Below are 25001 nucleotides of genomic sequence, written 5' to 3'. Positions count from 1 at the left end.
TGAATTTTTCCGGAGCGTTTTGAGCAAAATTTTGAATTTTGAAAAAATTGTTCATATGCAAAATCCAAAATTTTGCTCAAAACGCTTCGAAAAAATTCAGGCATATTCCTTGGCTAATTACAAGAACTTTTTATTCTTAATGATTTTTCCGAAAAGCGCATCGTTTATTGTAAAAAAATTCATGAATGTTTTCACAAAAATTTTGATATTAAGACGCCATTTTGAAAATACTAAAACGAAAAATCGATCTTTGAACCATGGATTCTCAAAGTTTAGACATTTGCTCCACCGGTTAGTGAGATTCCAGGTTAATTACAGACTCGAAAAGCTTTGGAAAATGGTTCACAAAAAAAAATAGGCACGAAAAATCACGTTTTTTTTTGTTTAAACTGCATTTTGGGATAATAAATAAATTTTTTGAGGAATTTCATTGGCACCGTCGGAAAGAGGAGATCTTAAGCAATAAAAATATATGTGTCTCAATTTTTTCTAGTGTCGAATAGTCTTAGTTATTGGCCGTTAAAAAGCAGTGTCCCGGTAGTGGCGTTTTGGCCGTTTAAGGGTTAATTAGTATAAACTTTGACGAGCCTATTCCGATTTCGACTGATTAATAATTATCAGTTTTCTTCAATAAAATACTTTTTTTTATCTATTTAGCCTTCGAGAATTTATAAAACGAATTCAAATATACTTATTTGAATTATGATATCAGATTTATATATTTATAGTATAATTTAAGGCAAGGGTGCAATTGAATCTTAATTAGAATACATACAAAGTAAACTGGGGGATTGAAATTTGTAAAGGGATTGAAAAATAAATTAATCGAAATATTCCATTTAATCTTCAGTTTTAATCGCTTACTCCATACCTTGAAACTTAAAAGCGAAATACTTTTTGCCTCGGCAAAATATTAAGAATAGATTATTATTTACAATGTCGAAAAAAATGTCACTGACTTAAAATTAACTCAAGTTTTCCTAAAACTAGGAATTAATTAATCCTCGGGTTTCAAGAATTTTTGTTTTTTGGGCAAAGGTTCCACGTCCGGTTGTCTCTCCCATTTTTTATTATAGGATTTCGTGTGATGACCTTCGATTTTTACTTTTTTGTTCTTGGACCACCTATTAGCCATTTCAGAGTCTGAGATTTCAGCCTCATTGTCATTTTCGTGTTTCCCGCGTTTTCCTTTTTTTGCTAACTCTTCGAGTTCCATGAGCCTCTCAATTTCGGGATTCATACCCTGGAAACTCAATCGTCCTTCGATCAATTTCTCGCAGAAAACGTAACTTGGCTCTATAATGAACTGGCCTCTGAAATTTATAAAATAAAAATAGGGCATTGTAAATCAGAGATGTATTTATTAGAAATTATACAATTTCTGATGAAAACAAGCAAGTTTTATGATTTTGATTTTTTAAAGAGACTAATATTCAACCAAAAAAAAGTAGATTTTTAACGAATGTGATGAATTTTTAACTACAAGGCTGAATCTTCAACTGATATACATCAATTTCAAACCAAACAGACGAACTTTTTATCAAAGAATTTAAATTTCTACAAAGCAGTTTTATTTCCAACCAAAAAAAAAGAATTTTCCTTGAAAATTATAAACATTTAATTGAAATTGTTATACTTTAAACAAAAAGATGAACTTTTAAACAAGAAGTTTAATTTTCAAACAAGAAAAATTAAGTTTCTACCAAAAAAGACGATTTTTTAAATCAAAATCCCTCAATTTTTAAATGAAAAAGACAATTTCTCAAACAAATAGTTGAATTTTGTACTAAAAAATATCAATATTCAAACTGCAATGAAACAGTTACATTTTTAGTTAAAAAAATAAATAATTTTCAACCAAACTGATGAATTTTCACCTAAAATGATTACACTAGAATAGTTGAGTGTCAAAATAAAAAGATAAATTTTTAACAAAAGACTAACTTTCAAACAGAGAAGTTTCGCAGTCAACCAAAAAGATTAATTTTTATCGAAAACGATTAATATTTAACTGGAATTGTTGAATTTCAACTAAAAATATGAATTATTAACTAAGAAGTTTAATGTTCAAACCAAAAAAGACGATTTTTTATTAAAATACATGAATTTTCAAATGAAAAAGATAATTTTTCAACTAAAAAGTTGAATTTTGGACTAAAAATGTCAATATTTAACCATAAATGGAATAGTTAAATTTATAGTTAATTAAATTAATTTTCAACCAAACTAATGAATTATCTACTAGATTGATGAATTTTTAACAAAACAGTTCAAATTTCAATCAAGTAGTTGTACTTTCAACTAAAAAGATAATTTTCAACGAAAATGATGAATATTTAACTGGAATAGTTGAATGTTAAAATAAGAAGATTAGTTTTTAACCAAGAAGAATAACTTTCAATCAAAAATATTCGACTTTTCGAACAAAAATAGTTGATTTTTGAACTAATAAAGATACATTTTTAACGAAAAAATAAAATGATTAAATTTTCAGTTAAAATAATTAATCTTTAACCAAACTAATTTTCAACTAAAAACTTATAAATATTTAATTGGAATAGTCGATTTTTGATCAAAAAGATGAAATTTCGACTAAAATGATGAATATTTAATTAGAATAATTGAATTTAAATCCAACTTAAATGATGGAATATCCAATTGGAGTATATTCATTATTTAACCAGAAATTGAATAATTAAATGTTTGATAAAAAAATTAATTTTCAACCAAACTGATGAATTTTCCACTACATAAATAAATATAATGAATCTTTAACTCGAATATGTAGTTGATTTTACACCAAAGAGATCTTTTTTCACCCAAAATGATGAATTCTTAACCAAAAAGATGATTTTTCAAACAAAAAGATTAATTTTCTACCAAAAAATACGACTTTTCAACAAAATGCATGAATTCTCAACAAAGTACTTGAATTATCTACTAAAAAAGACCAATTTTCAGCAAAATACATGGTTCAATTTAAAACAAAAAAAATCAATGTTGAACAAAAAATGTCAATAATGAGAAAAAATGCAATCCAACTGTGAAATTTGTAACCCAAAAATATGCATTTTAAAACAAATAAATTCATTTTCAACTAAACAGTTTCATTTTTAACCAAAAATAAATAAATTTCTATCAAGAGATGAATTTTCAAGCAAAAAAAAAAAAAAATTCCTGAAAAATAGATCAATATTGGGCAAAATAATTAATTCTCAACCGAATAGTTGAATTTATAACATTGAAATATCCATTTTGATTCAAAGCAGGTGAATTTTGAACCCAAAAAAGATCTTTTAAGAAAAAAGAATCAATTTTCAGCTTAATCATAATTAAAAACAGTTTAATTTGCAACCATAAAGTTGCATTTTTACACAAAATTATAAAATTTACACTAAGAAAATATGAATTTTCAACCCAAAAAACTTAAATATTAAACAACAAAAAATCAAGTTTTAACCAAATAGTTTTATTTTTAACATACGAAGATGAATTTTTAACTAAAAAGGATAAAGTTTCAATCAGATATAAATTATTCAAAATTTTTTTTTAATGAAGTTATTTTTTTACCGAACAAAACACGAATTTTCAACAAAATAATTACATTTTCAACCAAAATATAAATCATTAACCAAAAAAATTAATATTTAGCAAAGTAGTTCAACTTTCAAACAGGTCTTTGAATTTTAAAACAAAAAAAGTTCATTTTACAAAATTGGGAGATTTTTAAGCTGAATAGGCGAATTTTCTACACATACTTAAACTTTCAGCCGAGAGACAAATTTTGAATAAAAAATAATTGGACACAAGGGAGGCAGTCTTTTATAAAAAAAAGGAGTAGAAAACAGGGTTATAGGGAAGAGTGTGAAGTCAATAAAAAAATTAAAGAATTGAAACTTACGTTTGTCGTTTCATGTAGGGGGTGAGATGACTACCAAAATATTCTTCGCCTTCCTCTTGATACATCTGTTTTTCTACCTTATCTTTAGTTCTCTTCATAAACTGAAAACAAAATTTTTTGTGGAATATTCAAAATGTATAGGTTAGGAAAAATTTTCTTCTCAACCGTTTCGACTTACTTTCATTTCCAGGATGGATTTTGACAACCTTGTCTTGTTATCGTTAGCCATTTTCTCTTTTTGAAGAACTGTCACCCTTTTCTTAAAAACTATCAGTAAAAAATTATGAAAAAAATCCAGAAGTACAAAACACGAAGTACTATCTTCGTGGTACCAAAGTTTATAGGTTGTGTTCGCAACTTATTATATCCAACTTCGGAGAACCTCACAGAGAAAGGGAACAATTGTGTAATTTGTTCTCTCAGAACAATGATTTATCTATCTTCTCTTTTATGTCTAATCATTCTGAACACGCAGTTTTTTTTCAAAAAAGTGGATAGGATGGAAGGCATTGAAATGACAGTTCATGAGAGGTTAGGTTTCTTAAATCTTCACTTTGAAGTCTTTACAGTATTCTTAAAACGTCATTAATATAATGGATTGATAAGTCACTAATGAATTGTTAGCAAAACGTATATACTGATTGAAGATGAGTCAATTGAGGCTAACAAAAATAAGAAATAAATACGCTCCGAAAGTTCGTTTGTGCACTTGTTGTGACGTAGATGTTAATCAATCGTACTCGTGGTCTTTCGCAACAATCGACCAATCGAAACGACGTCATCACCTCATGCCTGATTACAGAACTATCGAAGCATTTTTGCGTTTATGATGCTTTCTCAAAAAAAACTTCCTTCACTTGCTTGCGGCTAAAAGGCAAAAAACTACAGGGTGGATAAAACACGAGTTGACGCCGAACACGGGACGTTTCTTCGACAGCGAGAGTGAATAGTCAAAATTAGTAACTAATCAGAAGTTCGAGACCAGGGAAACAAAAATCCACGAGGTCTATTTGCTCCTTTATGGTTCTTTCAAATTTTGGAATAATTCAAGATTAAAGGTATGTATTTCGCATTGTAAATTGTACGTTTTCCAATATTTCAAAAAATAAATTTAAATCGTTTTTCCTCTCAACGCGGGGAAATTTGAGTGAAAAATTTCGCATATAATGCAATCAGATTTTATTTTTGATTATTTAGAAATTCGTTAAATTAATTATAAAGCGAGAGGCTATTGGATTTTTCGAATGTTAGTTGGTGATTAAATATAATTTTATCGTTGTGACGCAAATAATAAAATCAAGTTGTAGAGATAAATTTCTTACACTTCTTGCAAGGAAATTTTGCACGTTTTCAAAGGTTTTTGCCTAAATCTAAAAATATTTCGGTTATTTTTTCCTTATCCAAGAATTATTATTGAAAAGATAATATAAGGAGATTAGGTTAGGAAGTGTAGACAATTTCAAATTCTTCGCGTTTCTTTTACCAACAAATATTTCCCTATAAATCTCTTTTTAAATCCCTTAAAATCCTTTGGAATACTCGTAAAATCTTTACAACCTTAATTTATAATTTAAATTCCTTGTAATCCCTCGAAATTTTTTTAATCTTTTAGAAACCCAATCATTTCTAATTTAAAAACCATTAAAATTGCCTTTTAAATTCGTCGATATTTTTGAAAACTCTTGAAATCCTTTGAAAAAACTTAAAATTTGTTGGAAACCCCTTCAATTCTAACTTAAATCCTTTTAAATACCTTAACATTTGTTTAATCTCCTAAAATCCTTTGGAATAACCCTAACATTTTAAACATGCTCTAGAAAAACTTTAATTTCCTATGGAAATTCCTTGAAAATGTCCTTTTATATACTTTGCAATTTTTTTAATGTCTTGATATCCTTTTGAATAACCTTAAAATTCTTAAAATCCTTTGAAAACCCCGTAATTTCTCATTGAAACCCTCTTAAAAGTTTCTTTTAAATCCTTTGAAACTTTCGAAATCCTTTTAAAAAATCTTAAAAATCCTAAATTTATTTGGGAAAACCTTCATTTCTAACTTAAATCCTTTTAAATCCCTTACAAAATTCTTAATCCCCTAAAACCCATTGGAATAACCTAAAGATTCCTAAAATCCCTTGGAAAACCTTAATTGCGAATTTAAATATTCTTGAAATTTCCTTTTGAATCCCTTTAAGTTTTTTAAATTTCGTTTAATCCTTTGGTAAATCCTTAATTTCTAATTTAAATACCTTTAAATTTTCCTTTTAAATGCCTTCCATTTTTTTAATTCCTTGTAATCCTTTGGAAAACCGTAATTTCTAATTTAAACCCCCTTAAAATTTCCTTTTAAATCCCTTGACATTTTTAAAAACCGTTAGTATCCTTTGAAAAGGCCTTAAAATTTTTTAAAACCTTTGAAAAAGCCTTTAAACTCTTAAAATCTTTTGGAAAACCTTCAAATCTTTCAAATCTTTTAGAAAACCTTAATTTCTAATTTTAATTTCCTTTCAAATCCCTTAAGATTTTGAAACTCTCTGAAAATATTTTCGCAAAACATCCAAATCCTTTGGAAAATCTTCATTTCTAATTTAATTAACCTTAAAGTTTCCTTTTATATGCCTTACAATTTTGGAAATCTCCTAATTTAAATCCATTGGAATAACCTAAAAATCCTTTAAATCCTTTGGAAAACAGTAATTTCTAATTCAAATTCCCTTAAAATTTTTACTTTTAAATCCCTTGAATTTGTTTAAATCTCTTTAAATAATTTAAAACCTCCTTAAAATTCCTGAAATCACTTTCTTTTTTAATTTAAATACTTCTTAATTAACATTTTTCGAATCTATTAAAATCCTTTGAAAACAGCCCTCAAATCCTTAAAATTCGTGAGAAATTTCTTAATTTCTAATTTATATGCCTTTAAAGATTAGTTTTAAACTTATTCTTTGAAGTTGTATAAAAAGACAAAACGTAGAAATTCCTCAAATCCTTGGAAAAAACCTTAATTTCTAATTAAGTCCTTTTAAATCCCTCAATGTTTTTTAACTTCTAATTTAAATATGCTTAAAATTTCCTTTTAAATCCTTTTAGATTTTTTTTATCTTTTGAAAAAACCTTAAAATCCTGTGAAAGTTAATAGTTTCTCATTTAAATACCCTTAAAATTAACTTTTAAATCCTTTTAAATCCCTTTAAATTTTTTTAATCTTTTGAAAAAATATCTAAACCCTGTGAAAACCCTTAATTTTTATTTTAAATACCTTAAGATCAATTCGAACCCCGTAAAATCCTTTGTAAGCTTTTGGAAAACGTTAAAATCCCTGGAAATTTTTAGAAATATTTTAAGTCCTCTAAAATCCCGTGAAATCTTTCGAAATAATTAAAGATAAACGCTATGTATTTGGTATTTTATTACGTATAGAAATTATACGTTTTCCAATTTTTCCACAAATAAATTAAAATCGTTTTCCTCTCACCCAGGGTCATTCTAGTGAAAAATTGGTTATGATGTAATCAGATTTTATTTTCTATTTAGAAATTCGTTAAATTAATGGTAATGAGAAGGCTAATAGATTTGTAAAGTCTTAATTGGCGATTAAATATTATTTTTGGCAAGGAAATTTACAAATTGTCAATGGTTGCGTAAATCTAAAACCTAAAAAATCTTTCCTCAGCTCTTCATTTTGTTTATTTTCTCTTTGTTGAGAAATAATTATTTAAAAAGGATATTCTTTCAATATTGTAACATTATTTATTTTTATATTCATGATTTTTAATAAATATTTTTTCTTTAGGGTTAAAATTTAATAATCTCGAATTCAAATGCTCAACATTGTAAAATTTACAATTTTTAATTATTTTTGTTCAGAGACAGAGGACTGTGATGGGAGAAGGAAATTGGAAAGATTGGAGACCTTTCGTCCACGGAGGTTTGGCGTCGATAGTTGCTGAGTTAGGTAATAAAAATAAAAATTCATCACCTAAAATGTAAAGGTCATTGCCAAAGATTTAGTAAAGTTTCACAATTTTAGACAATTGTCATAAATGGCTCTTCTTTAAAGAATACGTTTAATTTATTAAGTTGCGTTGTAAATTTACAAGAAGTTTTAATTATTAAAACAATTTTAATTTAAAACTAAGAGTTTGACTTTTTTATACGAGTGAATTTGTTCAAGGAGTCAACTCACTCTTTTCTATTTTTCTTTACAAAAGAACTAATAATTATTTAAAGAATTTTAATTTAAAAATTAAGAGTTTCTATGAGTCAATTTGTTCACGGAGTCAACTAACTCTTTTCTATGTTGCTTTGCAAATTTACAAAAACTATTAATTATGCAAACAATTTTAATTAAAAAATTAAGAGTTTGGCCTTTTTTCTACAAATCAATTTGTTTACGGAGTCGACTAAGAATGTCTATTCGGTGACACTTTTCTATATTGCTTTGCAAATTTACAAAAACTATTAATTATTCAAACAGTTTTAGTTTAAAAACTAAAAGTTTGACCTTTATCCTACGAATCAATTTGTTTTTGAAGTCAACTAAGAATGTCTATCGAATTACTCTTTTCTATATTGCTTTAAAAATGTACAAGAAATATTAATTATTTAAACAATTTTAATTTAAAAATTAGATGTTTTCCTTTTTTTATACAAGTAAATCTGTTTACGAAGACAACCAAGAATGTCTGTCCGATGAATATTTTCTATTTTTCTTTGTAAATTTACAAGATATGTTAGTTATTTAAACAATTTTAATTAGAAAATTAAGAGTTTGACGTTTATCCTACGAATTCATTTGTTTTCGAAATCAACTAGGAATATCGATTAGATGACTCTTTTCTATGTTGCTTTGTAAATTTACAAGAACTACTAATTATTGAAAGAATTTCAATTGAAAAATTAAGAGTTTGCTTTTCTTTCTACGAGTAGGCTTCATTTTTTACCATAATTAATTAAGAATATCTTTCTGATGATTTTTTTTTCTCTGATGCTTTGAAAATCTACAGCTATTGATTATTTAAAAAGTGTTTCTCAACATATTTATAGCTTGGCTATTTTTCAAGGAAGAGGTGTATTATTCAAATTGGGGTATTATTCAAATTTGTTTACGAAGTCAACTAAGATTGTCTTTGTGATGACTCTTTTCTGAGTGATTTGTTAAATTTACCAGAATTATTAATTATTGAAAGAAGTTTCATAAAAAGTTTAGAATTTTGCTATTTTTCGACGAATAGGGTCAGTATTTTACTAAGGTTTAGTTACAATGCAACTACATACGAGTTTGCCCGAAGTACTCGCATTTGCCTAAACATTTGGTCAAATGAGAGGAAAACTGCAGAAAACCACCTCCCGAGTTTAGTCGGGCTTTCAAAATTCGAGTACACAACCCGGTCTTTCGTCGTATATGGTACCCATGCGAACTCGTGTATAAATAAATGTTATTAAAGTAAAAATGATTATTGCGGCATTTTCTTGAACTTAATTTCCAAATAGAATAATTACAAGCAAATGAGCGGCTCGCGCGCGTAGCGTATTTTTTAGCGTATTTTTAAACGTACACTTGAACTTAAGAAAATTGTAATGCAAATGATTGAAAACTTAAACAATAAAAAATGAAATGCATTTTAATTTGAACATTTTGGATTTAAAAAGTTTTTAAGTTGATTAACTGTAACAACTGTAAAGAATTCAAACATTCGATTGAAACTTTAAACTATTTACAATTTTCTGAAAATTTTAAATTAATAAATTAATAAAAAATAAATTAATAAAATAAAAAAATAATTAATAAACGCTTTTATTCAATTTCAAATCCCATTTAAATATTTTTTTAATCTAAAATATTCAATTAATAACCTATTCAACTTGAAATTTTATGATTAAAAATTAAGAGTAATTTTGTAATATTTATCAATTTTTAATTGTCCATTTAAAATGAGCCCTTATAAATAAAATATTAAAAGCAAAACAATTTTACCCTGTATTAATCGAAATAGAAAGCATTGAATCGTTAAAATTTCAGAGTACTAAATTAAAACGTCGAAGGTTACAATTTTAAATCTACCATCTAAAAAAATTTAATTTGCGAGTGAAAGTGTTGAATTATTATTTATAAATAACAACTGAACGATCATTAATTTCTAATGACTTAAAATTCAAATAATTAAACTTAAAAGGATTTATGCGCACAAAAAATGTTTGAATTTTACAATTAGAATTTGAAATGTAAGGGAACAAATTTTGGTATTCAATTTTTTTCCAAATTAGAAGCGGACATTTTTTTCAGGCCAAATTTCTTTTTTTGACTATTTTATTGAGTTGACGGGTACCAAATTTTGTATTTAAAAAAATTTGGAAACGAGAACAGTTTTTTTTCAATTTTTTGTTAATTGGCAGAGGAATATTTAATATTTTGAAGATTTTAATTGAGTTAAAGGTATAACATTATGGTTTCCTATTTTTTTCTTCTGAATTGGAAGGGAACATTTCTTATTTTTAACATTCTAATTGCAACAGGGAAACTTTTGTTATTTTTAAGATTTTTTAGTTGGAAGCGACAACATTTTTGTTCTGAATTGGAAGAGGGGATTTTCTCTTTTTATCATTTTTATTGAATTGAAGGAGGGAGTTTTTAATTTTAAACCTTTTTTTTTCTAAATCGGAAGAATGTTACTTTTTTATTTTAAATATTTTTATTTAGTTGAAATTTCGATTTAAATTTTTTCTAAATCTGAAGAGGCTAACTTTTTTATTTTTAACACTTTTGTCGAATTGGAAAGGAGGACATTATGGCTTTAAAATTTTTCTAAGTTGGAAAAGGCACTTTATTTTTAGAGTTTTCATTGAGTTGTAATGGAGCAAATTATGGTCATTATTCATTTTTCTGAATTGTAAGGGGGCATTTTTTTCTTTTTACTATTTTTATTGATTTAAAGTGGGAAAGTTTAATTTTTAATCTGCTTTCTAAATTGGAACAGGGTAATTTGTATTTTTAACATTTTAATTAATGTTCAATCAATGTGAGATTAAAATTGAAAATTATTTTGCTTTAGATGTACAAATACCCGTATTAAAAATTCTGTAAGCTTCAATTTTAGAAGTTAAATTTTAAAAGAGTTTTTAAAATTTTTAAATTAAAAAATTTTTTTTTTTTAATTTTAAAAGGGATTTTTTTCCTTCATTAAAAATTTAAATATCAACATTGATTCCAAATAAAGTAGAATATTCTAAATGATCATTTTCCCCACTTTTTCCAATATTTTTATATTCCCTGATTAATCAATGTTATTTTAATGTACCGTAGGAATAGAATTAATTTTGAAGAAATGTTTTGGCCGGTTCGAAAAATTGTTTTTTTCTCGATATTTTAATTGTCTAAAATTTTTAACTTTTTGAAAGTCACTCCTAAGAATAGAAACAAAATTTGAGCCTGAAAGTGATATTAATCAGTTTCATTAATTCCAGGAACGTTTCCTTTGGACACGACGAAAACTCGCTTACAAATACAGGGTCAAAAGCTCGATAAGAAGCATGCATATCTCAAATATTCTGGAATGACTGATGCTATTGTACAAATTTCCAAGCAAGAAGGATTCAAAGCCTTGTATTCTGGGTTTGTATGATTTTATTCTATTCTTTTTGAATTACAAAAAAAAAAAAATACAACTCAGAATTTGCACTTTTTCCCCTATTTTCATTTATTTTATCAAAAATTTCACTTTTTGCTCGAAAATTCCATAATTTGGTTTAAATTCGTTTTCTTTTTGACTGGAAAATCTTCATTGATTCAAAATGTAATTATTTTCTTTAAAAAAATGTTCTATTTTCAATTTCATCTTCTTCGGTAGACATTTCTTTTTTTTTTGGTTAAAAATGCAACTGTCTCGTTGAAATTTATTATCTTTTTGATTAGGAAATTTTCCTTGGTTGAAAATGTAATTCTTTTCTTGAAGATTTTTCTTTTTGATTTAAAGCTAATCTGTTTTGATTTAGGATTCAACTGCATTGTTGAAAATTCGTCCTGTTGTATAAAAAATGTAATTATTTGATTAATAATTCTTGTTTTCAGTTAAAAATTAATTTTTTCAAGTGAAAATTAAATGATTCCATTTTTGGTTGAAAATTCATCTTTTATTAGTTAGAAATACCTCTTATTTGTCAAAAAATGAATTGTTTTATTTGAGAATTTATGTTTTTTGGTCCAAAATTAAATATTTTGGTTCAAAATTCATATATTTTTATTAAAATTTGACTTTTTGGCTCAAAAAATTCATAATCTGGTTCAAATTTTGTTTTCCTTTTTGACTGGAAAATCTTTTTTGGTTGAAAATGTAATTATTTTCTTTAAAAAATCGTCTTTTTCGTTTAAAATACGATCTTTGTTGGTTAAAAATGCAACTGTTTGGTTGATAGTTAATCCGTTTTTGTTGAGAATTTAACTATTCTGTTGAATATTCGTTCTGTTTATTATAAAATTTAACTGTTTTGTCGAAAATTCATTTTCTTCAAGATTCCTCATTTTGATTTAAAATCTAACTATTTTTTTGGTATTTTTTGGCTAAAAATACAACTGTTTGGTTTATAGTTAATCGGGTTTGATTGAGGATTCAACTATTTGGTTAAAAATTAAACCTAATCGGTAAAAAATGTAACTATTTGGTTGTAAATTCTTTTTTTACAACTGAAAATTAATTTTTTAAATGAAAATGAAATAATTCTATTTTTGGTTCAAAATTGGCCTTTTTGTTAGTTCAAAATTCAACTAATTGGTTGAAAATTCATGTATTTTGTTAAAAAATTCCTCTTTTATGGTAGAAATTGAATCTTTTTGTTTGAAAATTGATCTTTTTCTTTAAAAATTAAACTATTCGGTTAAAAGCTCATCTATTTTTGTTTTTAAAATTTGACTTTGTGGCTTACAAATTTCATAATCTGGTTCAATTTTTTTTTTGACTGGAAAATCTTTTTTGTCTCAGGTTGGCCGCTGGACCGGGAAACCGGGATTTTTTTGAGACCGGGAAAACCGGGAAATGACAGTGTATTTTTTTACTCGGATTTTACAAATTTTAGAAGAAAAATCTGTCCATGTTCGATTTCAACAGTTTTTAAATAATTAGTTGAATTTTTATGTTTTTCAATTATGCTATTATTTAGCTTACAATTTTAATTTAAAGAATTTTTAAATGCTTTCTTAAAGCCTTGAACAAATAAAAAATAAAAGCCTTTGATGTTAAAAATGTTGGATAAAAGCATTTTTATTTAATAAATAAATCAATTCTTTTAAATTTATCTGTACTTCAATTAATAAAAAGTGAACAAAAACGATTTGGCAAAACGATTTTAAACCAATTCAAAATTTCAGAATTTTCAGATTTTAACGTTAAAACTTAAACGGTTTCAATTTGAAAGTCTTAGTCATTAAACAAATTTGAACGTGTGACTGAAATTTTATTAACTATTTTCAACTTCAAAATAACTTCATAATAATATATTCTTAATTAAAGGATTTTATTAAATTTAAAATATTGTTTTAGTCTAAAATATTCGACTTTTAATCCGTTCAATTTGAAATGTTTAATTTAAAAAAGATTAATTATTGAATATTTAGCAATATTGGAATTTTTATTTAGGACAAGTAAATTGAAATCAAATATTTAAAAGTAAAGAATCTTTAACCGAATTGTTTGACATAGAAAACCTGGAATCGTTAAAATTTCGAAAAATGCTTAATTTCTAAGTGAAATTTTTAAATTTTGATTTTATTAATTTAAAAATTTTTGATTTTATTAATTTAAAATTATCATGCAAATTTTATAAATTTTTCTTAAAATCTTCTAGAATCTTTTTCGAAAATTTTGTTTAAATCTTTGAAAAACTTTTTAAATATTCTTCAAAATTAAGTTTTCAAAATGAAAAGTTATTTTTAATTTTCCTAGGAATCTTAAGAAAATGTTTTTATTCTTTTGAAGCCTTTCGCAATTCTTTAAAAGAATCTAATTTTTTTGTTTAAAGTCTGCGAAAATCTATATTTTGTTTTATATTAGGCTATCATTTCAAGTTTTACATTAAGTTTGAATCTTTTCAAAACTTATACATATCTCTTAAAATTACTCAAATTGTACCTACAAATAATAAATGTTCAATTGTTATTTATACATCTAAATTGAAAAGAAATTTTCTAAAATTTGCAAGATTTTCTGAAAATTATTTTAAAAAAACCAATTCATTTTGACAGATATTTAGAAGTCCTGAGAAAATTTCCAAAATAATTTTTAATTTAAAAGAAATTTAAAACAACTTCTAGATTTCTCAAGATTTTGAAATAAAATAAAAATTATATAATTTTGTAAATGTTAAAGTTCATTCATTGATTTTTTAATTTAGAGCATTGAAAATGATTACGCGGATCATTGGCAGCTCAGTTTTTATTACCTTAAGTGGAAAATTGTTTAGCTGTAGTGTTCCATTTTTGTAATTTCATTGACCGTAAAAAATTTTTGCGAACCGGGAAAAAACCGGGAATTTATTTCGTCGATTAAAACGGCCACCCTGTGGTTGAAAATGTAACTATTTTTTTGAGAATTCTTTCTTTTTATTGAAAATTCATCTTATTTTGTAGGAAATTATTCTTCTTTTGGTAAAAAAATAATCTTTTTGCGTTGAAAATTCAACTCTTTTACAGAAAATTCAACTGTTTTGTTGAAATTTTATCCTTTAGAGTTGAAAAAACATGTTTGGGTAGAGCTCTTCTTTTTTTGGTTGGCAGATAATTCTTTTTAATTTAAAAGTCTACTATGATGTTTTTGGTTCAGAATTCAGTTCTTTTAGTTGAGCACTGAATTATTTTGTTAAAAAGTCTTTTTTTTTTAAGTAGAACTTTTTTATAAAAACTTAATTCTTTTGATTGAGGATTCATCTCTTTAGCTGAAAATTTAACTATTTAAGAAAAATTAATCTTCTTGGTTTATTTACCTTCTCAAAAAGTCATTCCTTCGGTTGAAGATTCATTTTATCTGAGAATTAAATGATTCCATTTTTGGTTAAAAACTAACCATTTTTTAGGTAAAAATTGAACCCTTTGATTGAAAGCTCATCTGTTTCGTTGGAAATTCTCCTTTTTTCGCAGAGAATTCGACTTTTTGACTTGAAAAGTCAACAAGTTCATTGAATTTAGTTTCTTTCTTAACTGAAAAATCTATCTTAATTGGAAATTCGTCTTTTTTTCTTTGAATATGCATCTGTGTATATCGAAAATTGAACTATCTCTATATATAACTATATCTATTTGATTGAAAATTCATCTTTCTTGGTTGATAAATTTTCCTCAAAAACCATCCTATTTACCCTGTTTTGAGAGCATTTTGGGCTCTGAGGTCTGAAAATTGAATCAACAGTTTTAAATCCATTTTCAATTTAATTTATATGCAAGCTCTTTAAATTGTAAATAATTTATTTTACAGAATCAGCTCAGCAATTTTGAGACAAGCGACCTACGGTACGATAAAATTCGGAACCTACTACTCACTGCAAAAAGCGGCAATAAATCGATGGGGGACCGAAGATTTATTTCTCACAAATATAATTTGTGCAGCTGTCGCGGGTGCAATTTCGAGTGCAATTGCAAATCCAACGGATGTTGTAAAAGTTAGAATGCAAACTGGTGCTGAGACAAATCTCACACTTTTCGGATGTTTTCGAGATGTTTATCACAACGAGGGCGTCCGTGGTTTGTGGAGGGTAAATTAAATTATTATTTAATATTTACTTAAAATTCAGAATCGCAGGCCTTGAACTCATGCCATTATTCACGTCTATTTTTACCGATGCAACTATTTTTCAACTATTTTGAAGACAAAAATTTACACTAAGGCTAATATTTTCTCAAACTATTGGCTAGATTTTCCAAAATAACATGTCCGACATCTCAAAAATTAATAATTCAAATTATTTCAATATATTTAAGATTTCAAGGGATTTTTAGAGGATTTCAACTTTTGTTTTTTCAACTTGCTGATGAAATTTTAAGAGATATTAAAGAATTTTAAGATAATTTAGGGATTTTCTATTTACAAGAAATTTTTAATATTTTGATTTTATATTCTGACTAGAATTAACAAGATTTTCGGGTATTTTACAATATTTCAAGAAATTTACAGAAATTTTAACAAATTTAAGGTATTTTAAAAAGATATTAAGAATATTTAAAAATTCTAAAGAATATCTAGAGAATTAGATGGTTTCTTAGGAGATTTTAAAGATTTGAACTTTTGTAAAGGAATTTTAAAAGGCATTAAAAATCTCAAGAAGTTTTACGGGATTTCAAAATATTTGAGGGGTTTTTAAACTTTCAAAGGTTTCAAAGGATTTCAGAAGATTTAAAAGATTTTGATGATTTCAAGGATATTTTGCGGTATTTACAAAACTTCAACGGATATAAAGATATTTGAGGAATTCATAGAATTTCAAAAGAAATAAAAGATTTCAAGGGGCTTTATCGGATTTTATGGCATTTCACGGTATTTTAAAGATTTCAGCACTTTTAAAGGAATTTTAAAAGATATTACTGATTTCAAGATGTTTTACGGCATTTTATTCGATTTTTGTGGGATTACTCGGGGTTTAACAATATTTCAGGGATTTTGCAAATTCCATGGGATTTAAAAGAATTTTAGAGTTTTGTGTATCTAAAGAGATTACAAGGAATTTTAACGAGATTTCCAAGGTTTTAGGGGGTTTAAAAAATCTCGAAGATTTCAAGCAATTTTATACTATTTGAGGAACTCGTAGGATTTCCAAAGAAATTAAAGATTTCAAGTAATTTCAAGGAGCTATATCAGATTTTATGGGATTTTACGGGTTTTTAAAGACTTCATCTTTTTTAATGGAATTTTGAAAGATTTTATCGTGTTTCAGAAGATTACAAAATTTTCTAACTTTTTGAAGACATTTTAAGCGGTATCATACATTTCAAGATAATTAACGAAATTTAATCATATTTCAAGGGGTTTGCAGGGATTTTACCTGACCTACCCAATTTTATATGATCTCCAAGAACTTCAAAAATTTGAAAAATTTTAATGCATTTCATAGGATTTGAAAGATTTCAGGATATTTTATAAGATTCCAAGAAATTTGAAGACATTTAAAAAAATGCAAGGGATTATAAAATGGCGTCAAAGATTTCAAATGATTTTAAAAGATTTTAAAAGATTTTAAAAGATTTTAAAAGATTTTAGGGAATTTAAAATAATTTCTAGAGCATTTCAGAGACTAAATGAAATGAAATGAAAATTACACTTTGAGGGATTTCTATGAAGATTCAGATTAATTCAAAAATTCAAACATATTTAATGGAAGTTTAAGAGATATTAAAGAGTTGTAGATCTAGGGGATTTAAAAAATATTTCTGGAATTTTTCCGTTTGCAAAGCATTTTAAACACTATAGTGTATTTTAAAAGATTCTGAGGAATATCAAGAGAAAAATACTTGAATCCTCAACCAAAACAGATAAACTTCAAACCAAACAGATTCTTTTTTAATCAGAAGAAATTAAAATTCTACCAAAAGAGATAAATTTTCAAATCGGAGCGGCGAATTTTCAAGCGAGAGAGATTTTTCAATCAATGAAGAAAAAAGTTTATCCAAAATGTTTCATTTTTAAGCCAGAAAGGGAGGCTTTCAACAAAAAATTTAATTGAACAATTTGTTCTGATGACTTTTTTTTATAAAACCAAAATTTACCACAGTTATAGCATTTAAAAAATTTCAAAAAACACGAAAACCAACATTTAGAGCCAAATAACGCATGATATGAAAAAAAAGTTAAGAGAAGGAAAATGTTTCTTTTCCAATGCCCTACAAGATTGTTTAAACGCCTTTTTGATTTTTCTTAAAAAAATGAAAATTCAAATTTTGACACAATAAAAAAAGAATGAAAAATAAAAAATTACATTTAGCGGTTAAAATGTGCAAAATGGGTAAAAAGATGACTGAAAAAAAATTGTGTATGTCAAAAAGATCTACAAATTTGTTATAGATAACTTTTTGATAGCATCTGTATTTTGTGTTTTAATCGTGAAACATGGTATTAACAATAAAAAATCAGCCCGCTGCGTGGGCGCATTCTCATCTCAACTTGTGTTTTTACATTCTCATCAGAGAAGGTATTGGATTTTTGTAAAATTTGCCCCCCCCCCCCCAGTTTTTGTCAAATATCCATGTTTTGAGATCCCCTGAATCCGAAAAACAGATTTTTACGAATGTGCCTGTCTGTATGTCTGTCTGTCTGTGAACACGATAACTTTTAAAAAAAGTAATCTTTTAGATTGCCCTTTGGTACACTTGTTTAATGTCCTAAACTAAAAATCAAGTTCATTAACCAGCCATTTTGGATGAACATTCAAAAAGTGGGCACATTTTTAATATTTTTGAGACCACTTTTTTAAAAATTACAAAATTCTCTCTACGGTTATTCATAGCATTTTCAAAGTCCAAAAAACCAAACTAAAATGAACAATTTAGGCCAAACAACGCATGAGACGAAAAAAAAGTCTGGAGAAGAAAAACGTTGCTTTTTGAAACCCCTACAAGATTATAATAACAACTTTTTCAATTTGGTCAAAAAGTAGAAAATTCCAAATTTGATCGTAAAAAAAATTTTGAAACCACATTTTTTAAAGATGTAAAAATTCTATGCACGGTTGTTCATAGTATTTCCAAACTTAAACAATTTATCCTTCTGACTTTTTTCTATAAAAAGAAAAATGTCAGAATTAGAGCATTTTCAAAATAAAAAAAAACAAACTAAAATGAAAATTTTAGGCCAAACAACGCATGTTATGAAAAAAAGTCAGAAGAAGAAAAACTTTGCTTTTTGAAAGCCCTACAAGATTGTGATAACAACTATTTTAATTTGGTCGAAAAGTTGAACATTCCAAATTTGATCGTACCAAAAATAATGAAAAATTCAAAAATTCCATTTTTTGGTCAAACTATGCAAGATACGAAAAAAAAATGAAAAAGCTCAAATTGCGCGCCCTGGAAAGAACTACAAATTTATAATAAATCACTTTTCGATATAAGCTACAAAAAAATGAAACAAAAATTGTTTATCCAAAAAAGAGCTATAATTTTTTATAGAACACGTAGTTTTTGCTTTAGTCCTAAAAAATAAAATTCAAAATAAAAATGTTGAATTTGTTTGAAAAAACGACACAAGGTATGAACTTAAATTACCAGACAAAAGTTGTTGGCCTAAAAAGATTTATAAATTTATTATTAATCATTTTTCGATAGGACGAGTAGATTTTCTTTTAATCGTATAAACATAAGATAAAAAATGCAAAAATTAACTTTTTGGAAAAAGCACAGAAAAGACGAAAGAGGACATATGCTCCTATATAGGACCCTATATAGGTTCCTGTATTTGACCCTATGCAGATGCGCAGTAGTTTTTATTTATTCGTAAAAAAAACATTAAAAATAAAAAAATTATAAAAACAAAGAAATAAGAATGAGTATGATTCAATTTTTATGCATATTACGAATTGTAATGATATACATTTATTGAAATGATACATGTTTCAGAGCAGCTTCAAAAACAATTTAAAGTAAAATAAGAAACAAATACAAAAATAACCATGATAAATACAATTTGCTTTTTATTTTGCAATTTTTTAATAAGTAATCCTAGGCAGAGTTACGTAAAAAATGTATTATAATTGATATAAAAGTGTTGTGTATAATGTAGAAAAGTTGACATGTTGGACAAAATCGAGTGCGAAGCACGAGATACGTGATGAGAATGTGTTCGTTAAAGCCAAAAGATCTTTAACAAAAGAGAGTTCAAAATCACAAAATTACTGTTGTCGGTCCATTCACCTTTGATTTTAAAAGGTCTGTGCCCGAATGCGGAAGAAATACAAAGACTAAGCGCGGAGTGCAATTGTCCTTAGTCGCGAGCCGTAGGCGTGCTCAAGCTCTCGAGCTAAGCTCTTTTAAACGAAAGAGAATTCACAATTACAAAATTACGGTGGCGGATGTTGTGAGTCCTAATTTTAAAATGTTTACGTAAGAATGTGCGAAAATATAAAGACCGAGCGCGTAGCGCGAGGTAAATACATAATCGAGTGCGAAAATTTAACTTTCTGGTGAAAATTCGTCTTTTTAAAAACTTAATCTGGTTTTTTTCAAAATTGTTCTGTTTGTTCAAGGATTTAATTATTTAGTGACAAATCTGTCATCTCTGTTCTAGTTCAACTGGTTAATAACTCAATTTTTGGTTGAAATTTAATATTTTCATCTAAAAATTTAACGATTCTATTTTTGGTTAAAAAATATCTATTTTATTTGAAAATTAAACTGTTTGGTGTAAAATTCATCTTTATTAATTTAAAATTCATCATTTTAGTTGCAGATGCAACTTTTGTTAAGAATTTCTTTTTTTTCGTTTAATTTAATTGGCACAAAATTCATCTTTTATGGTAGAAATGTCATCTATCTTGGTTGAACATAAACCTTTTTTCGTTTAAAAGTCGTTTTTGGGTTTAAAATTCGTTTTTGGTTGAAAATTCATTTTTTAGTTGAAAATTCAATTTTCTTCGAAAAGCATCGTCTTTTTGTCATGAAAAATTTTGTTAAATTTAATTAAAAGTTCAGCTATTTGGTTGTTAATTTAACTGTTTGTTTAAAAATTAATTTTGCTTTTGTAGAAAATTCGTGGTCTTGATTTGAAAATTCATCACTTTTGGTAGAAAATCTTTTCTGTTTGAAAGAATTGATTTCTCTATTACACCCCTATTTTCATGAAAAACCACTAAATTTCCCCTGTTTCGAGGCCTGTACTATTGAGACTTTTTTTATTTCTCAAACGAATCCGAGGCCTGTAATATTAATTAAAATTAAAATGTTATATTTTAAATCCAGGGGGTTGGACCAACTGCTCAGAGGGCTGCTGTCATCGCAGCAGTGGAATTGCCGATTTACGATTTTAGTAAAAACCGCCTCATCTATATTTTGGGAGATAGCGTCAGTAATCACTTTGTGTAAGTTTCCTTTTTCTTCGGTCTCCTGGAAATTAATTTTTTTTCCATAATTATTTTATAATTAATCGTCTATCTTTCGTGAATTTAGGTAAAAAAATGGACATCGTTTTATTGAAAGTAAGCTATATAGTTGAAGAAAAGAAACTAATAATTGTGGATTAATAATTCACATTTGGAAATTATTGGTGTATTCGAAACGATTTAAGAAACCCTTATCCAGGTCTAATATTTTCGTAAAATGAAAATTATTTTTATTCATTTCACTTTTTTGTTTATTTATATCAGGTTCTTTTTGTTTGCAATTTGCAAAGTTGAGCTTTATTTTTAATTTTTACTTTCGAAATGATTTTATTTGCAGGTAGATTTGCTGTTGCGATGACCAGAGAATACAGAAGTTATGCTCATTATCAGTCTTCCGTGTCCTGTGTCAGAGAACCCCATCCAAATGAATAAACCTCTTCATCTACTCCATTGAATTAAATCTTGGTTAGCACTCACGAATTTTGAAAAAGCACATTATGATTTTATACCCGTATAAGTTTTCAATTTCTTAATTTACAATTTAATCCATTAGGGTTCCGATTAATTTTGTATAATTAATTTGTTTATGATTTTACTTGGATAAGGGTTCGTTGAGAATGAATATAAACTAAAACTCTAATACTCAAACTAATAGAATTTAATACATGTATAATTTAAAAAATTTAAATAAACTTTAAAATATGTTTAAACTAGAAGTAAGAAAAAAGTCCTTTAACAAAATGTCTAAAAAGGATTTTTTTAAATGGCCTCTAAGACATTGTGTCTAACAAATTTAATAAATCGCTACGAATATGTATTAATTTTTATTGTTTTTCTAGGTCTAGTTTCATAGCGAGCATGGGAAGTGCTGTCGCTTCTACACCAATCGATGTTGTTCGAGTAAGTTTTCACTCTTAAAATAATTTGTAATTTTTTAATTAATTCTGAAAGTATCTTCATCAATTTCAACTTTAACATTTTTATTTTTCAGACACGATTAATGAATCAAAGAAGAGTTCGAACTACCTGTGGCCAATTACCTTCTCATATTTATTCTGGCAGTATGGATTGTTTTCTACAAGTAAGTTTTGATATAATACTTTCATAAATATTCAGAGTTTCAAATAAGATGATAGATTTTAATAATTTTCAAGGATTTCAAAGAATTTTTAATAGATGATAATAATTCCTGAAAACAGAATCAAGAATCCAACGATTAAATTTGTACAACTACCACAAAATGTTCCCACTGCAATCTAAAACCCCAAAAAAGGAACATCCTCTCCCTCTCTCTTCCCCCTAAAAAAGAAGAAAAAAAAAGGAAAATTATTCGTTTTCAATTTGGACAAAAAATAAAAAGGAGGAAAGAAAAGTGAGAAGGCAACCAACAAAATCCCCTTCCTTCTCTATTTCTTTCGTCCTTTTATTCCTACCATTATCAAATCGCAATAAGAAAAATCTGTAAAAAAATAATCACCAACATTGCAGCACTCATACAGCACCCTTATCAAGGAAAAAAAATAATATAAAATCAAATAAAAATAAAATCAAATAATAATTTTCTTTTTTTTCTTCTTTTTTAGGGGAAGAGAGAGGGGGAGGATGTTCCTTTTTTGGTTTTTCAGATTGCAGTGGGAACATTTTGTGGTAGTTGTCCAAATTTAATCGTTGAATTCTTGATTCTATTTTCAGGAATTATTATCATCAATTTGATTATTGGGCGTTAAAAAAGGGTTTTAAGTTGGATTTTAATCTCATTTGAATATCTTAAATTTTTGTATTTTTAATATTTAAGGGTATTTTTTTTTAATTTCCAATAAATTTTCAAGAGGCCTACAAAGTTTCAAAGAGTTTTAAATTATGTAGAGTATTTCTAAAGATTGCAATACTGTTTTAAATAGATTATATATATCGAAGGATTTATAAATTAGGATATTTTTAAAAATTATAATGAATCTTATTGAATTAAAAATATTTCAAGTTATTTTAAAGGATTTTCAAGGACTTGAAATATTTTAGAGTATTTTAAATATATTTCTATAATGTTAAGTGTTTTAAAGATTTGATGGTATTTTCCAAAATTCTAAAGAATTTTCAAGAACATTAATTATTTGCAATGAATTTCCAAAGATTTGACAGGATACACAATTATTTTGGTTACCTAAAAAAATGGCAATACTTCAAAGTTATTTCAAAGAAGTTTAATGATTTTAGAGCATTTTAAAAAAGTACAAGGAATTTTCGATTCTTTTCAGTAATTTAATCGAATATTCAAAGTATTTAAAAAAAATTGTAAATGTTTTTTTAGGGAGTTTTTTATAATTTCAAGGAATTATCAAGAGCTTTTAAAAATCTCAAATGATGTCAAAAGATTTGAATGATGGTAGGATATTTTAAAAGATTTCAAGGAATTTTCAATTGATTTATATAATTTGAAGATATATCAAATATTTCTTAAAAATTTAAGGTATTTTTAAAATATCTAAATAATTTTCAAGAGCTTTAAACTTTTTCAAGGTATTTCAAAAGATTTTGCAGGATAAGGTATTTTTAATAGATTTAAATAATTCGAAGTGAATCCAAAGAAACTTAAACATTTTATGGTGACTTTACAAATTCTAAGGAATTTTCGATTGATTTCAGTAATTTAATCAGATTTAAAAGAATTTGAAATATTGTAGTGTGATTTTAGGGAATTTTTTATTTATTTGAATCATATGAAGGGATTTCAAAGGATTCGGATTATTTTAGGGTATTTTTAATAAATTTTCGAAGATTTCAGAAAATATCGTCAGATTTCATGAAATTTCACGGGTTTTTATAATATTATTATGGATTCTAAAGAATTTTTTTACGAGAAGAGGGATTTCGTAGGGTTTAAAAGATTTAAAGAGGTTTTTAAATATTTTTTGCAACTCATTTGCTCGAATTTGGAATTCACCCTGAATTCTTATTAACTTATCCACAATTCTTTTTAATTCTTTCGAATTCTATTCAATTCTTGAAAGTCTTAAATTCTTATACAAATCACTTAATTCTACTAGATTAAATTCATTTTTTATTTAATTCATCTTTAAGTCTTTCAAACTCATCTGGAATCCTGGTAAATTTCATCGAATTCTTTTAAATTCAAGAGAATATTTATAAATTAGTGTCTTTTGGTTACTTTTTCGGTTTAAATGGGTCACTTTTTTACAATTTTCAAAGCTGATTAGGCTGTGGCAGCGCTCAGATGAAAAATGAAAAATTTATAAACATAAATTTATCATTGTTTTATTCTATTTATAAAAGATTCTATACTAAAAATGTTATATGATTTGGCATTTTGACAAAAATTTAGAAACGAAGATAAAAATAAAATAATTTTTTTTCTATTTCAGACGATCAAGAACGAAGGAATGATGGCTCTTTACAAAGGCTTTATTCCAACCTGGTTTAGAATGGGACCATGGAATATAATTTTCTTCATCACCTACGAGCAACTGAAACATCTGAATCGATAATGATAATTAGAATTTTGGAATTGACTTGGAAAATTGACGGGAGAAAAATACAGATAGATAAATCAAAATTTTATCTAATAAACACGAATCTAGAAAACTAAGAAAACTACTAAAATAAACACTGAAATCGAGATCTAGACTGGATCCAGAATCTCGAAAATACTCAAAAACTTCGCACTTCCAATGAAAGTAAAAGATTTTTAGAAACGTCATTAAAATTTATATCAACGATCTATTCACTTTCGTAACAAAAAAATTATCTAAATGTATACAAAAATGTGTGAATGTCCAAAATCGAGGTGAAAATACGTATTTAGCTTAAATATATGTTTAATACTTTTAATAAGGAATGCTATTTATTTGTTCAGCGATATTCTTCACCTGTACTTAAAAGAAAATGGCGAAATATTATTTATAACTCTTTTACAATTTTCTCTGGCAGAGAAAATTCGAGTATTAAAAGTTAAAAAGTATAAATTGTTAAAAATACGAAATTTAAGTAAATATTAAATAATCTACTCGACTCTATCTCCTCA

The 25001-nt window shown here is 26.2% G+C and overlaps 3 protein-coding genes across 3 annotated transcripts in view; 1 reads left to right on the top strand and 2 right to left on the bottom strand.

Moving 5' to 3' along the window:
• Positions 1-833: 833 nt before the first annotated feature.
• On the bottom strand, positions 834-4623 carry LOC117179302 (M-phase phosphoprotein 6). Its single transcript, XM_033370955.1, has 3 exons — positions 4080-4623; positions 3902-4002; positions 834-1313 (listed from the first exon to the last, which is right to left on the bottom strand). Exons 1-3 carry the CDS (start codon positions 4128-4130, stop codon positions 998-1000), a joined length of 468 nt encoding a protein of 155 aa, XP_033226846.1. The 5' UTR covers positions 4131-4623; the 3' UTR covers positions 834-997.
• A 13-nt stretch (positions 4624-4636) lies between these two features.
• LOC117179301 (mitochondrial uncoupling protein Bmcp) lies at positions 4637-24805 on the top strand. Its single transcript, XM_033370954.1, has 8 exons — positions 4637-4959; positions 7766-7853; positions 11363-11510; positions 15358-15634; positions 20823-20941; positions 21802-21862; positions 21954-22043; positions 24343-24805. The coding sequence occupies exons 2-8, from the start codon at positions 7781-7783 to the stop codon at positions 24463-24465; spliced, it is 891 nt and encodes a 296-aa protein (XP_033226845.1). The 5' UTR covers positions 4637-4959; positions 7766-7780; the 3' UTR covers positions 24466-24805.
• Positions 24273-25001, bottom strand: part of LOC117179300 (protein FAN-like) — a 29298-nt gene continuing 28569 nt past the window's right edge. Inside the window, exon 16 of the mRNA XM_033370953.1 lies at positions 24273-24453. Within this exon, the coding sequence (XP_033226844.1) occupies positions 24431-24453 (23 nt within the window). The 3' untranslated portion in view covers positions 24273-24430. The remainder of the gene's footprint in view (positions 24454-25001) is intronic.

The sequence above is a fragment of the Belonocnema kinseyi genome, chromosome 9, assembly GCF_010883055.1.
Source record: "Belonocnema kinseyi isolate 2016_QV_RU_SX_M_011 chromosome 9, B_treatae_v1, whole genome shotgun sequence".
Classification (NCBI taxonomy): Eukaryota; Metazoa; Arthropoda; class Insecta; order Hymenoptera; family Cynipidae; genus Belonocnema; species Belonocnema kinseyi.
Note: the sequence above shows the minus strand (reverse complement) of the source record. Positions and strands in the feature narration are given on the sequence as shown.